At 44.9% G+C, this 15,246-nt stretch overlaps 1 protein-coding gene across 7 annotated transcripts in view; it reads right to left on the bottom strand.

Moving 5' to 3' along the window:
* Positions 1–4,201: 4,201 nt before the first annotated feature.
* ZFYVE26 (zinc finger FYVE-type containing 26) overlaps positions 4,202–15,246 on the bottom strand; it is a 67,413-nt gene continuing 56,368 nt past the window's right edge. For 4 of the 7 annotated variants that reach the window (XM_009211800.3, XM_021941318.2, XM_031668041.1 and 1 more), the window contains 7 exons: positions 13,396–13,593; positions 12,504–12,703; positions 11,519–11,660; positions 11,156–11,215; positions 9,771–9,953; positions 8,778–8,822; positions 5,929–6,339 (listed from right to left, as the gene is read on the bottom strand). In XM_009211800.3, the coding sequence (XP_009210064.2) occupies positions 6,136–6,339; positions 8,778–8,822; positions 9,771–9,953; positions 11,156–11,215; positions 11,519–11,660; positions 12,504–12,703; positions 13,396–13,593 (1,032 nt within the window). In that variant the 3' untranslated portion in view covers positions 5,929–6,135. Of the gene's footprint in view, positions 6,340–8,777; positions 8,823–9,770; positions 9,954–11,155; positions 11,216–11,518; positions 11,661–12,503; positions 12,704–13,395; positions 13,594–15,246 lie in introns of those variants that run through there. The other 3 variants (XM_009211799.3, XM_003901955.5, XR_002523397.2) reach the window with 3 other exon arrangements.

Raw genomic sequence — 15,246 nt, 5'->3', positions numbered from 1 at the left:
TCCTTCCTTCCTTTCCTTCCTTCCTTCCTTCCCTCCTCCCTCCCTCCCTCCTCCCTCCTCCCTCCCTCCTTCCTTCCTTCCTTCCTTCCTTCTTCCTTCCTTCCTTCCTTCCTTCCTTCCTTCCTTCTTCCTTGTCTTTCTCTCTTTCTCTTTTCTTTGCTTTCTTTCTCTTTCTTTCTTTCTTTCTTTCTTTTTCTTTCTTTCCTTCCTTCCTTTCTTCTTTCTTTTTTCTTTCTTTCTTTCTCTCTCTCTTTCCTTCTTTTTTCTCTTTCTTTCTTTCTTTTCTTTCTTCTTTCGTTTCTTTCTTTCTTTCTTTCTTTCTTTCTTTCTTTCTTTCTTTCTTTCTTTCTTTCTTTCTTTCTTTCTTTCTTTCTTTCGTCTCTCTCTCTCTCTCTCTCTCTTTCTATCTTTTTTTTTCAGGGTCTTACTCTGTTTCCCAGGCTGGAATGCAGTGGCACAATCTTGGATCATGGCAGCCTCTAACTCCTGGGCTCAAGCGATCCTCCCACCTCAGCCTCCCCAGTAGCTGGAACTACAAGTGCCCACCACTATGCCTGGCTAATTTTCTTATTTTTTGTAGTGAGGGTCTCGTTATGTTGGCCAGGCTGGTCTTGAACTCCTGGGCTCAAGTGATTCCTCCACCTCAGCCTTCCAAAGTGTTGGGTTACAGGCATGAGACACTGCACCTGGCTGGCACAGAGGTTTCTAACCAGGCAGCATACACAATAGTAATAATAACATTCTGTAATACTATATATTCACAGCTGGATGTGGTGGCTCATACCTGTAATCCCAGCACCTTGGGAGGCCAAGGTGGGCAGACTGCTTGAGCTCAGGAGTTTGAGACCAGCCTGAGCAACATGACGAATAAACCCTGTCTCTATAAAAAAATACAAAAATTAGTGTGGCCTGGTGGTGCACACTTGTAGCCTCAGCTACTCAGCAGGCTGAGGTGGGAGGATGGCTTGAGCCCAGGAGGCAGAGGTTGCAGTGAACTGTGATCACACCATGGCACTCCAGCCTGAGTGACAGAGCCAGACCCTGTCTCAGTAAAATAAAATAAAATAAAATAAAATAAAATAAAATAAAATAAAACAAAACAAAACTATGTATTCACTGAAGAAGGAAGTTCAGGTTTGTGGGTAGAATTGAATGCATTCCATTTTGGACATGCTGTTAATTTTAGGTGCAGGTCAGCCTTGTGGTGAGTTCCAGGAGGTAGTCAAAATGCAGTTCTTGTGTGGGAAAGAGTTAAGGGCGGCAGTCAACACGACTGCTGAAGCTATGGGATTGTACGGGAGAATATGAGCGTCAAGAAGGAGTGGCTAGAATCTTGAGGAATTTGTCTTTAAGTGGGATGAAGAGAAAGCATAGGTTGAGAAGTGAATAATCTGTACAGGAGAAGGCACTCGATGCAGGACTGAGGGAAGAGGTTTGACAATGGTAGACTGGAGGGAAGGGTAGAGGAGGTGCTGAAGGAAGGGCTCCAGGCAGAAATAACAACATGCAGAATTAGTGAGCAGGAAAGCATTCCACCAAAGAAGCCATTCAGTAACCAGATATTGAATGAATTTGTTGTGGAAGAACTGAAAATTTCAGGGATAGGTCAGTTAACATTGTCACTGTGGAAGAAGAGAGGAAGGCCAGGAAAAGGCTGTTTCCTCTGGGGTCACTGTGACTATCAATATTTGGTGGCTTGGGTATTAAAAGAATCTAATAGCCTTTGATCTACTTTGCTTAAGCTCCAGCCAAAGATATCTGGTAACCTTGGAGTGTCTCAGGTTTCTAAACATAGTGGTCATCTATCCTCGGTTTAGAGTGGGTGTTCCAATTTTCTCTGTTGTGACATATCTTTGTGCTATGTCCACTACCAAGTGGTTTTCAGGTCTACTTAAATCATTACTGTTGTTTGTTTTCAGAGCTGTTTTTTTAATTTTTAAATTTATTATGTATTTTAAGTTCTGAGATACATGTGCAGAACATGTAGGTTTGTTACATAGGTATACATGTGCCATGGTGGTTTGCTGCACCTATCAACCCATCAGCTAGGTTTTAAGCCCTGCACACATTAGGTATTTTTCTTAATGCTCTCCCTTTCCTTTCCCACCTCCCTACGGCAGGCCCGGGTGTGTGATGTTCCCCTCCCTGTCTCCACGTGTTCTCATTGTTCAACTTCCACTTATGAGTGAGAACATGCAATGTTTGGTTTTCTGTTCCTGTGTTAGCTTGCTGAGAATGTTGGCTTCCAGCTTCATCCATGTCTCTGCAAAGGACGTGATTCTTTTTTATGGGTGCATAGTATTCCATGGTGTGTATGTGCCACATTTTCTTTATCCAGTCTATCACTGATGGGCATTTGGGTTGGTTCCAAGTCTTTGCTATTATGAATAATGCTGCAGTAAATACATGTGTGCATGTCTCTTTACAGTAGAATGATTCATAATCCTTTGGGTATATACCCAGTAATGAGATTGCTGGGTCAAATGGCATTTCTGGTTCTAGGTCCTTAAGGAATAGCCACACTGTCTTCCACAATGGTTGAACTAATTTACACTCCCACCAACAGTATAAAACCATTCCTATTTCTCCACAGCCTCGCCAGCATCTGTTGTTTCCTGACTTTTTAATAATTGCCATTCTAACTGGCATGAGATGGCATCTCATTGTGGTTTTGATTTGCATTTCTCTAATGACCAGCGATGATGAGCTTTTTTCATATGTTTGTTGGCTGCATAAATGTCTTCTTTTGAGAAGTATCTGTTCATATCCTTTGCCCACTTTTTGATGGGATTGGTTTTTTCTTGTAAATTTATTTAAGTTCCTTGTAGATTCTGGATATTAGACCTTTGTCAGATGAAGAGATTTAAAAAATTTTCTCCCATTCTATAGGTTGCCTGTTCACTCTGATAATGTCTTTTGCTGTGCAGAAGTTCTTTAGTCAATACTCTACACAGAGAAACTTCTCTACTAGCGAACTATAGAAATGATCCCTGAAAGTATAGTCTTTTTTTTTTTTTTTTTTTACATGAGAAATTGGATGAGGTCATGTTTCTGGGGAAAGGAGATAATGAACAGTGATGACACTGTCCATGGCTCAAGTATCATACTGCAAATATATGCCTGAAATGCGTGGCAAGAAAACAGTTTAAGCTAAGTTTGAGTTCTGCTTTCCCCAAAGACCCTACACCTGGTTTCAAAGATTGACAATTTGGTCCATATTGAAAAGATACATAGAGCTTTTAAAATGACAAACAGCCTTTTAAAGAGTTTTAGAGGCTGGGGCACAGGGCCAGGGGAAGTGGCCCTATAATTCTAGCACTTTGGGAGGATGAGGCTGAAGGATTGCTTAAGCCCAGAAGTTCAAGACCAGCCTGGGCAACACAGTGAGATACTGTCTCTACAAAAAATAAAAAAATTAGCCAGGCCACTGCACTCCAGCCTGGGTGACAGAGCTAGAGCCTGTCTCAACAACAACAACAACAACAACAACAACAAAATTCACTAAAGAAGAAACCTTTCACCCATTGGACTAGCAAAGATCCAGAAAATTTGGTAACAGTTGGGGCAAGGGCATGGGAAAGCAGGTACGCTCTATAGTGCTGGTGGGAGAGTTAATTGCTACGACCTCTTTGGAAGGTAACTGGCAATATTTGTTAAATGCACTTATTCTCTGACCCACCAATTCTGGACAAGATAATTCAATGCAGCATAATCTGTAGTGGCGAAAGATGGCAACAACATGAAATGTACATCATTAGAAAGTGGTTAAATAATTGTGGTATATCTTCACAGTGGAACACTTTAGTCATTAATATTTGTTTATGCATAAGTAGCTCTGGAACTATATGCTAGACACTGATAACAATGGTGGCCTCTGGGAGGGGACTGGGCTGGTTGGACAGGGTGGAAGGGACTTTTCACTTACCTTTTGTACCTTATAAATGTATTACCTATCTCTACCCATCCCCCAACTAAAGCAAAAAAAAAAAAAAGTTTTCCGGTGGTAGAGGGTGCACTAATAGTTTTTAACACACAGGAAACGAGATAAATCCAAAGCAGAGTCATTAGTCATTATGGGGATTATTTAGAGTAAGTCTGAATTGAAGGCCATCTGATCTTCCCCACCCACCTTTTCTCTCCACAAGGAAAAAGGACAGGAAGGGTAGGCGCAAGAAAGCACAAAGAAGTTACGAAGCCAAGAAACACGTTGATAGACACTTTATTGTGGCTTGTTTGTAGTAAAACATTCAACCCCTCAACATGGATATCTGTTTTGGTGGTTTTTCTGTTGGAGACTACAGCGTGGTATTCAAAGGCTTTTAGCCTCATCTCTTATCAGTCTAGTCAGTGGTTACCTATAATCTGATAGTTCAATGAGTTAGAGGAAAATGTCAGGAAAATCTGGTCTTATCCCAAATTAAGGGCTGCAAGATTTGTGACCCATTAGTATAAAGTGCTTATGTTCAGTGCAAAAAAGGCAGACTCAGAAGGGCAAGCAGATGCCAGAGAAGGACATTTCCTGGGAGATGGATACGTTCTATGACTCAAGGAAGGAAAAGCCAAACTTTAGCCCAAATGTATCTAGTAGTTTCCTTACGGTCTTTTTCCTCTCTAACAGGACCAAAACTTCTCATCTGACAGATGTCCGTGAGTTGTTTATTTTACTACTAAAAATCTCGGTTCAGAGGGAAATCCACAGGGTTTCTAAGCACCAAAGACACTGACTTCAGCTTCCAGTTTCTGTTTGTCTTAGCATCATGGGTGGGACCAATAGGCTGAGCTCTGGCCAGTGAGAGGTTCAGAGCTGCAGAGCTTTCTTTAGGCCCCTCATTTGCAAATTGAAGTCACTGAGTATGACACACCTTTTCTCAAACATTGTCACATCTTGGGTGGGAAGACAAGCCAGTGCATATTAAAGAAGCACTTCACCTAGTTTTCCACCAACCAGATGTGACCTACTCATTATGCCCTCATTCTGACTCTGTCCAGAGGTCCAATTCCAAGCCAACCCTTGACTCCCTCTTCTAAGACAGAGAAAAGAAGCGCACTCCCTTCCCAATGACCCCACGTGTCTGCATATCCATCCCGTGGTCCTGAAGAGACTGAATGGAAGCAGGAGGAAAAGGGAAGCAGCTTCCTAACCAATTCAAGCAGCACGAACAGGATTGCAGCTCAAATAGGTAAAATCGAGTCATTCAGTCCTACGATCCTGGCCACCATTTCTCTCCCCAGACCCTCAAAGAGAAAGTCACGTTTTCTCACCCACCAACTTTGCAGGAGGGACATTGACAAGAGGCAGCTCTGTGCTTGTGAGCACCCGCTCCGCACCGCTCTCCTCACCTGCCTCCCCTGTATCCCTGTTTGGATGGTGGCCTTTCTTTCCCCTCTGGATGACTGTGATGGAGACCTTCTTGCCCATGTTAGCCTCACAGATCTGATCATTTATACATGTACCCACAGCTTTCAGATGCCTGCACCTGAAAACCCTTCTATTCAGACTACCTTCCAAAGACTCCAGGACTTCTTGTGCTTGGGAGAAGAGACACCTGGAAAACAGGTTTATTCCACAGGTAGCACTTGCCCCAAAGCCATCTCTGAATTTTGGAATGGGAAGGAAGGAAAAGAGGCAATCCTTTTGGTGTTGCTCTAATTCTCTGTAAAAGTCCTCTAGGTAAGAGGAGCTACTAAAGCACGTCCACAGGGAGGGGACTGTACAAACAGGACAACCCGGGTCAAGAACCAAAACGCAGGGAAGGTTTTCAGAGTGGCAAGTCTAAAGTAAAGTGCCTCTTTTCAATGGAGAAGAGTTTCATTTGTTCAGAAATGCTTGGGCGTAAACATCAGTGCACAGGAACATGCACGCGTGTGTGAACACACACTCACTCACTCTGAGGTAGAAAGAACTGGCCATCTCCAGACAAACACACATAGATTCCACAATTTTAGAGAAACATGGCACTTGCGTGAAAAGTCCTATACTTGCCCGGGAAGGCAAGTAGGGTTCAATCCAGCTCTTTCCAACCTAGGGCAGAGCCAGAGAAGTTCCATTCCACAGGAGGAAAGAGGTGGAGGGCATCGCCATCACTGCTGTTGCCCAGCTCTCAGGTTACGTGTTCCTGGCCCCGCTGCCCAAGGTCACTTCCTGGAGCCTGAGCCATGGGCACCCCGGGGGTGGCTTGTCAGAAGCCACTGGGCACAGATGTCTTGCACTACTGCGTCCCCGCTGCTCTTGGCGGCCTGCTGCACCTGCTGGACGAGGGCTGTGGCCCGTGAGTGTTCTTGCTTCACAGCAATCAAGTAGGCAGAACGCAGCTTGCAACATATCAGGTAGGCCCGAACCTGGCAGTCAGTTATAAAAGAGACAGCGGAAAGGCATCCATCACTGACAAATCAAGTACACAGAGCTGCAGCAGAAAGCTCAGGCAGACAGACATCACATCACATCTCACCTGCTACCTTCATAACGGGATTCGTGCATTTTATGGTATTATAACAACTCTTTCAATATTCTGGACATACGCTATAACACTGTGCTATTTTATAGTATAAAAAGTTATGACAAATAAGCTAAGAATTTAAAAAAGAAGGCAGGCCAGCAGGCAGTCTAGTCTCTGTCCACTCCCTCTAACACTCTCCTCCTCACTCTCCCAGGCTCTCCAGCAGCTTCTGGGCTACAGGATCAGCACTGCTCTCACCCAGAGTTGTGATTTTGTAGTTACTTGGGTGATTATTTGATTGATGCCTGTCTCCTTAACCAGACTTTAAGGGGCAAGAGTAGTGTCTGTTTTTTCTACTCCTGTAGTATTCCTGGTGCATAGCACGGGGCCTGGCATGTAGTAGGTGTTCAGTGAATATGCGTTACAGGGATGAATAAACCATCAGAATCCTAGAATGAACACATAGATCCTCCTCTATTTTTCTGTTTTCAGCCTGTTGAATCTAAAGTTTTTTTTATAATTACTGGAAATTTGAGGAGAAAGACACACACATGCAATTGGAAAAAGTCGAATTAAGTTCTAACCCCACTTAGATCTGCTTTGACTCTGCCTGTTGGACCAAAGGCAGCTGTTTCAGGATGTGCGTATGTGTGTATGTAACTCCCAGAATTGCTATCTCATGAATCCCCAGTTTGGTGGAGACAAGAGTCCCTTCCTTCCTGGCCCTGGTCTCCCCAGCACCCCCTGGTTAAACAGTGTTCTAGGCTGGTGAGCAGAGAGGCCTTCACAAGCTGCCACAGAGCTTCTGCCAGCAGTTGCCTTTCTGTCGCAATAATCCCCGTTGGTTAGTGAAGGGGACTCGCCTTGCTTCCTGTATCAATGCTCCATCTGTTATTTGTTTTGGTCACTAAAGTCTTTCTTTCCTCTCTAAGCTGAATTACAGATAATCTCCTACAGCTAGATGATGTCTGGCATGTTCTGAGGTCACTGAAGTGATCCAGTCCTGTGCTGCTTGGGTATCCACTTGCTGCCCTAGGATGTTAGCTCTCCCCAGGCCTTGAGCTCCCCTTAGCATCTACGTATGCTAAGCTAAATACATCTCACAAGTTGGCAGGCAAAATTCCTACCAAGAGAAGAGGGGCATTTTGCCAGAGAGTCAGGAATGGAGTTGAATGAAGCTGTTTTTCTGGCAAGCCCCCATGGCCTCAGGTCATTTAACTGCGTTAGACAGCTGCTGAGAGAAAAATACCTGAAAAAGTAATAAGGACTATCTCTACTTTAGTGCATGTCTTTCCCAGGAATAGAGTCGCTGTCCTGCGGAGTGGGAGGCTCCGTGAAGGCTTGAGAAAGAACTGCAGTCTGGGATTCAGAGGATCTGGGCGTCTGTCCTGGCTGTTGGGTCCTCAATCTGACTCTAGAAAAGTAATTCTCTACATTTCAGGATGTCAGAATTTCATCCTTTCCAAGGAGTGCATCATGACGTTACAGAAATAAATGAAGAAATGTTTAGAAGTTGTTCTCCTTAACCCTGGAGACTGAAAAATGCCCAGTAAATTCAGTCCCGGGATCAGCAATACGGCCATGGGAAGCATGTAAGAAGCTCTTTGCCTGACGTCAATTTTCATCACAGGGGACTCAGCTGTCAGATATTTTTCCTGCTGCTGGCCAGGGCAGCTCAGACTGGCTTGGCTTTCTCATGCCCCTCCTGGCTTGGAGCCCTTCCTGCAGATGGCAGAAGGATCAATCCAGTGGTCAGCCACAAATGGGGGCATCTGGGAAGATTTTTATTCTTACTGGCGCTCCTCCCAAAGGCAACGGGAAGCAAAGGTTCACCAATTTCCCAAACAGGGACGAGTTCTTTGGCCCCTGAGGAGAGGTTCATTCTGGAAACTGAGACACTGGTGGACATTGTTGGTCAAAGCGTGGGGTGGGGTTTTTTTCTTACTGTACCTTTTTCCCTCTAGGATAAAGAGATACCTGCCTACTCTGGGAACCTCATTCCATCAGTCCATCCAAAGATGGAGGTGAGGTGAAGGATTTCCTAGGGATCTCTGAGAGAAGACATCAGTTTAAAATGGAGATTCAAGAGCAGCCTAGGACACATTCGTCTTGGGGATAAAGACTTGGGAAGGCAAAGACTCATGCAGTCCATGTTCACCTACTCCCCATCTATTCCCTCCTTCCTACACCCCTAACCAAGCCTCGGTTCCATCTCTGATAATAAAGAAGCTGAGATACGGGTTGTATGGAGCTATTGTAGGGAGCAAGGGATAAAGGTGATAAGGCAAGCCTGAGACACTATTCATTAGCATCACCAGGTTTGGAGACAATTCAGCTCACCTTGTTGTCATCATTGTGTATTGCCTGGATCAGGCCCTCCAGCTCCTGTACAGAACAGAAACAGCAATGTGAGAGGGAGAAGAGTCCCACAGTCTGGGAGCCAGGGCCCAACCCAGCCTCAGCCCAGCCATTCTGACTTCAGAATGAAAATGCCCGCCTGACTTTTTTTTCTCAAAGATATGGGGTCTCACTATGTTGCCCAGGCTGGAGTGCAGTGGCTTTTCACAGGCATGATCCCACTATTGATAGCACAGGAATTTTAATCTGCTTCATTTCCAGTCTGGGCCAGTTCACCCCTCCTTAGGCAACCTGGTGGTTCCCTGCTCCTGGGAGGTCACCAAATTGATCATGAACTTAGTGCAGGCACTAAGTTCTAACACTAAGTATGTATCGGCATAATAAACTATAGTACAGAACTCCTGGGCTCAAGTGATCCTCCCGCCTCAGCCTCTAGAACAGCTGGGATTACAGACATGTGCTGCCACACCTGGCTGACTCTTCTTTGTAAACTCAACTCCTGCTTTAAGAACAAGAAAGAAAATTTAACCATAACATTAAGCTTCAGAATTTGGGGAGAAGGACAGTTCCCAAGAGGCCTGTCCACGGCCTTCACAAATGGATGTGGTTCTGTTCACTCCAAAAAGCCACCATGGGAGGACAATTCCACAGGTAACAGGCTTCAAAGGTCATCTGCTGGCCGACCCTGACCTCCTCTACAGTTGTAGGAAGAAGCTCAACTCCATAGACACTTCCAGGTGCAAACAAATTTACACAGTGGGATGTTGAGGGCCACCCTGGGTATAGACATCATCTCCATAAATTTTCTTTACAGGGAAGGGTCAATTAGGGTGAGGTCATTATTGCAGAGGGGTTCAGAATGATAAAAGGATCTTGTAGAGTTTCAGGCACATTATGGGAAACAGAACAATAAAGACGGGGATGTGAAGACGCTGAAATTGATGGAGGAGCCAAGAGGTACGAGAGGAAGCGTGCCTGAGGTGGAATTCTCTTGAACGCTTCCAGGCAGTTGAGGAGGATGGTGTCCCCGTCACTTTTGGCTGCCACGCCTGATTCACTGACACACTTGAGCAGTTGCCGGATCTCACTGTATTTCTCCTTCTCCACCAACTGGCGGGCAGCTCTGCAGTAGGTCATGGCAGCATCTAGCTGGAAGTCCTAGAACAGAACACGAGATAATGGGCTTAGGAGCAGGAAACGTTAACAGTGGGGAGGGAGGCAGCATTTAAAAGCTCTCACTATGCTTGGTGTAGATAAGCCATATTGATTGTGGTCACAGTAGAAAACATAAATAGACCAAACGAAAAGCAAGCATCAATTCCTCTTTGGCGTCAGGTAGAACTTTAGGAAGCAACCCCAAAAAACTGCAGCCAAGTATCTAAAATGATACATTTAGCTTGCTGCGGTGGCACTCACTGAAAATATTCTTATAAAAATCCTAAGACGAGTTCATTTTCTCTCTAATAAGTCTGCTTTTTCTTGAGAAATGGGCATTGGGGGCTGGTATTTGCTACCCTGGACACCTGGTGCTCTGTTAAGAGGTAGTCGACTTAGTGTTCAGAAACAGACCCATTCACTGAACGACTCATTCGCTGAAAACTGCCAGATAAACACCGTAAATCTGGTCTAGGAGAACCCTTATGCCACAGGGCCTGGGCGGAGCTGCCCTTCTGCCTGCCTACCAGGGTATCTGTGTGTAGTGAGCTCTGTCCAACACTGAAAATAGATGGGAAGAAAAACACCTGACTAATCATATATGAAGCCATTGATTACTGACACACGCACAATGCATGAATACCCTGCCTGCCCTAAGCTGCCTGCTGTCAGCTCCTGGGGTATCTGCATGGAGCTGTGTGGTGGTGGGCAGGTCTGTAGAGACTCTACCCCTCATGGTCTCAGTGCTCTGCTCCAGCCCCTGCTCCAGTGCCACAGCCGGACCTGTGTCCTTTTATCACAAGCAATAGAAAACGTATTCCTCCAGCCAGCTCCTATACAGACCGAGAAAGGGGAACAGCCCTTGTGGCCAGTGGAAAGCCCCTGGCCAGCCCTCCAGCCATGCTCCCTGTGAGAACGAGCAGTGTTTCTCAGGGAAACAGCTATGGGGAACTGTCTGAGACTTGGCTCCTGGTATTTATTTGGTAGCTTTTGATGAATTTGTCGTGGGTTACTTGGCTTCTGGCAAAGTGGCCTAGAGTCTTGAATTTGACCCAGTTCTATAATAGTCACCTCCTTGATTTCATCCCTAATGTGCGTGTAAATCTACTTTTCTTGGGATAAGAATTTCCTAAAGAATAATCTCTCCCGGAACTGTGGTCAGGTGCTGATTGTCCTCAGTATGATTTGAGTAATCCAAGTCATACCTGCAGAACACGGAATGCAATTCCAAAACCATCTTCTACATTTTTCCCTCCCAGCATGACCTGAAAAGGAAAGGGAATCATGCTTAAAAACATAACAATTACTAGAGTATCCTCTTGACCAAGAATGAAGGCCCCTATTTATTCAATTATTCAACAAATATTCGTTGAGACCCTGCTAAGTGCCAGGCACTAGGGATATAAGAATGATCAAAATGGACTTGATCACCAGTCTTCAGTGGCTCATATTCTAGTGGCGAGGCAGCCATCAAACAAACAGCTGAAATAACACTAGACAACTGCAATTATGAGAAGTGTTCTAAAAGATGACAGTAGTCTGCCAGAGGTCTGAAACGCTGCATGTACCTTGCAGGCAACATCCATTTTCATGTGGTTATTTCCAAACAGGGTTGGCAGAGGCAAAGTGGTGATTTGAGAGGTCCCAGCACTTTCGCACCGATGCAAGAACCTGGTCACTTCCATCTGCAGCTGAAGTGTGTTCATGTGCCTGTGATGACAGAATACGCACAGTCCAGCCTCATGAGGGCCCAGAAGTGAGGTGACTGAGGCCAGGAGACTGAGAAGTCGAATAACATCGTGATGGAAAAGGGAAAAGAAATGATGCAGAGGGAAAAGAGACCCCAAATACCTTGTGAGCAGTTATGACAAGACCAAAAAATGGTGATCTCGTGTCCTGCACAGACTCGCAATATTACGGAGCACTGTGGAACCAGATAGGGTCCAGTCATTGAATCAACAAGTATTTATTGAGCACCTATGTGCCAGGTACAGTAACACTGGTCAAGAGAGATGAGCCCTGCCCTCAGAGTTTATAGGCTAGAAGAGAAATTAATAGTAAACAAACACATAAAATAGTTAGCAATTAAGCCTCTGAAAGCGATAAATGGTAGTGGTAGAGCGTTTACCTCAGATGTAATGTTCTACGTAGAGGGACTGGCAAGTATTAAAGCTGAGAGAAATTAAGGACTTGGTGTGTTGAGGAGCCCTGAGGAGGCCAGGGATTGATACTTAGCAACAAGAGAGTAGCAGGAGATAAAGATGGTGACATCAGCAGGAGCCAGAACATACAGGATCCTTTTTGCCTACTGTAAGGAGTTTGGAGTGTAGTCTGATTGTAGCCTGTGATGCTAATCCTCCCTCCACTCCCACTCCGCCTACCAGCTCCTCTGTAGGCTTTCCAGGCTTGTACTAGACACTGTCATCCAGGGATGATTCCTTTTAGATTTTTTTTTCAGGATTTGGGGAATGGACAAGAGTAGCTTCATCACCAACAGAAACCTGCTCCCACCCTTCCTGCCCCACACCAATGGTCCCCTGAACCTCCAGCTACCTTGACACATCAGCTGCAGTCATCTTCTTTCTGAAGAATGTGGTTTTCTTCCTTCCAGAGCTGCGGGATGTTTCTTGGAGGTAGATCTTCAGGTGGTCCTTGGCCTTAAGTAGCCATGACAGCTTCTCTCCCAGTTCTGTATATGACTTTGCTTTGTGACTGAAGAACCGAATACAGGTCATGGCGGCCCGAACTTGGTCCTAGAAGAGGAAAATAGATGTTCAGGTCAAAGTAGATCAGGGGTTTGGGGGTGGGGTGTGGATTTCCACTAAGAGACCTCGTTTCCAGCACCCACTCCCACCAGCAGCTGAGCTGCTATTTTGAACCCATCACCCAAAGGTCCAAGAGATCCCGAGGTGCACTGACTGGTGGAGCTCTTCGGTAGGACATTATTCCACCACCAAAGAGATGCTAAAAGAAGATATTTCTGATTCTCCACTCAAATCGGCTTTACTTGTACTTTGGCATTAAATAATTCAATTTCTCTGTCATTTAGTGCTGACAATCCTCAGGAAGATTGGGAGAAACATGTTCCTTCTCCCTTCACATATTTTCTCTAAAAACACTAACTTTTCCATCATTCCTTATGAATTCTACATTCATATCTCATGCTTATCTTGAAACTAACATTCATTTCTTTTTTTTTTAACCTGTCAATTTCTTGCTTTCTGAAGAATGCCATTATCGACAGGATTAAAGTCTACCTCCAAACTTAGGATGGAAATCCTATTATTATTTAACAATGCTGGAGAGCAACATGGATTTGCTCTAGGGTCAGCCAAATAGCAAGGCCAGGGACCAATGACAGTCTCATTCCCTCATAGTGCACTGCCTCCCCTGCAGGGTGGGGTATCAGCGACAGAGGTAGAAGGCAGGAAGGGGCTGCCATTACCTTCATAAACTGCTGCAGCTCGTACAGAATGTGGTAGTAGTTCTTCTTCTGTAAATGTTGGCAGGCAGCAATCAAGTACTTTCCCCAGCTCTCCAAGGTTGGATCAATGGATTCTAGCAAGTTCTCCAAAGTGTGTAGCTTCCCACTTTTATAGCTTGGCTGGAAAATGCCTTCTATAAAAACTTCTGGAGGACTCTCCTGGAGCAGGGCAGGGCGAGAAGTCAGAAGTCTTGAGTCTGGTTTTGGCACTGTCTGGGATCCACTCTGAATTTCCTTCTATTGATGAACCTTCAGCATCCTCCCAATGCATTGCTTCTTAATCTTTTATGTGTCACAGATACCTTTGAGAATCTCACTCTAGCGACTGCTTCACTTCTCTCCTTCCTTTTACAGAGAAGCCCCTTGACAGGGTTATCCACCCTCACTGTCTCCAATTCCCTCCTGTGATTTTTCTCTTGAACCCACTCTAATCTAGCTCTGCACCCATAACTTCCACTGAAACTGCCCCTTAGGTCACCAGTGACCACTAAACTCTAAATCTAACAGTTAATTCTTGATCCTTATTTTCTACCTGATCGATCAGCAGCTTTTGACAGAGATGGCTTCTTCCTCCTTGAAAAGCCTTTTTAAAAAATAAATTTTTATTTTAATTGAGAAAAACTCTCCTCACTTGGCCTCCAGCACACTGTCCTCTCCAGATTTTCTGTCTACGTCTCTGGCTGCTCCTTCTCAATTTTCTTAGCTGATCCCTCCCAGTCTCCCCAGGGCTTAGGAGGAGCCTATACTCTTTTCTATTTATACCCATTCTCCTGGTGATTTCATCCAGGCTCATTGCTTAATATACTGTTGATTTGCTGATGATGCCTAAATCCCATCTCCAGATTGTTCATTCCCCCTGAACTCCAGAACCATACATCCAACTTACATCCAATTGTCTACTCAACACGTCCACTTCGAGATCTAACTGAATGCATCTACAACTACATTCCTGCTTGTTCCTTGAAACCTGCTCTTTCCACAGTCTTCCCTTTCTCAGACTCTGTCTCCATTCTTCTAGTTGTTCAAGTCAAAAACCTTAGTCATCTTTTCCATCATACTCCTTCATCAAATCCATCAGCAAATCCTATTGGCTCCACCACCACCATTACAGCACACAGAATCCGGCCACTTCTCACCACCTCCCTTGGACCACACTGGATCCCGCCATCATCGTTTGTCTGGATTATTACAACATACTCCTCCCTGGTCTATCAGCTTCCATTCTTACCTCTTGTCAGTCTAACGCCCACAAATGAGCCTGAGTGACTCTGTTGAAACCTAAGCCAGATCACGTTATTCCTCTGCTCACAGTCTCCCAGCAGTTTCCCTTCTCATCGCTCACAATGTCCACAAGGTCCTGCATGATTTGACCTGTGACCTTTCTGACCTTATCCGATAGTACCCTGTCCCAGTGGACTCTGCTCTAGCCATCCTGGCCTTTGCCCTCATCACACCCTCTGCCTGGACCGTGCCTTCCCCATAGATCTGCATGATTCACTCCTCGTGTTCTTTGGCACTTTACTCAGATGTCACCTTCCCTGGGTACCCAGTCTAAAATTATACAAGCCACCCCTTCCTCATTCCTGTTTTATTTTTCTTGTTCTTATTCATAATCTACACTATCTATTTTATTTCTCATGTTTACTATCTCTCTTTCTACTATGGCGGCAGATATTTTTGTCTTTTTTTTTTTTTTTTTTTAAAAGACAGAATCTCACTCTGTAACCCAGGCTGGAGTGCAATGGCACGATCTCAGCTCACTGCAACCTCTGCCTCCTGGGTTCGAGCGATTCTCCTGCCTCAGAGAAAACT

The sequence above is a fragment of the Papio anubis genome, chromosome 7, assembly GCF_008728515.1.
Source record: "Papio anubis isolate 15944 chromosome 7, Panubis1.0, whole genome shotgun sequence".
Classification (NCBI taxonomy): domain Eukaryota; kingdom Metazoa; phylum Chordata; class Mammalia; order Primates; family Cercopithecidae; genus Papio; species Papio anubis.
This window is presented reverse-complemented; position numbering and strand designations above follow the sequence as displayed.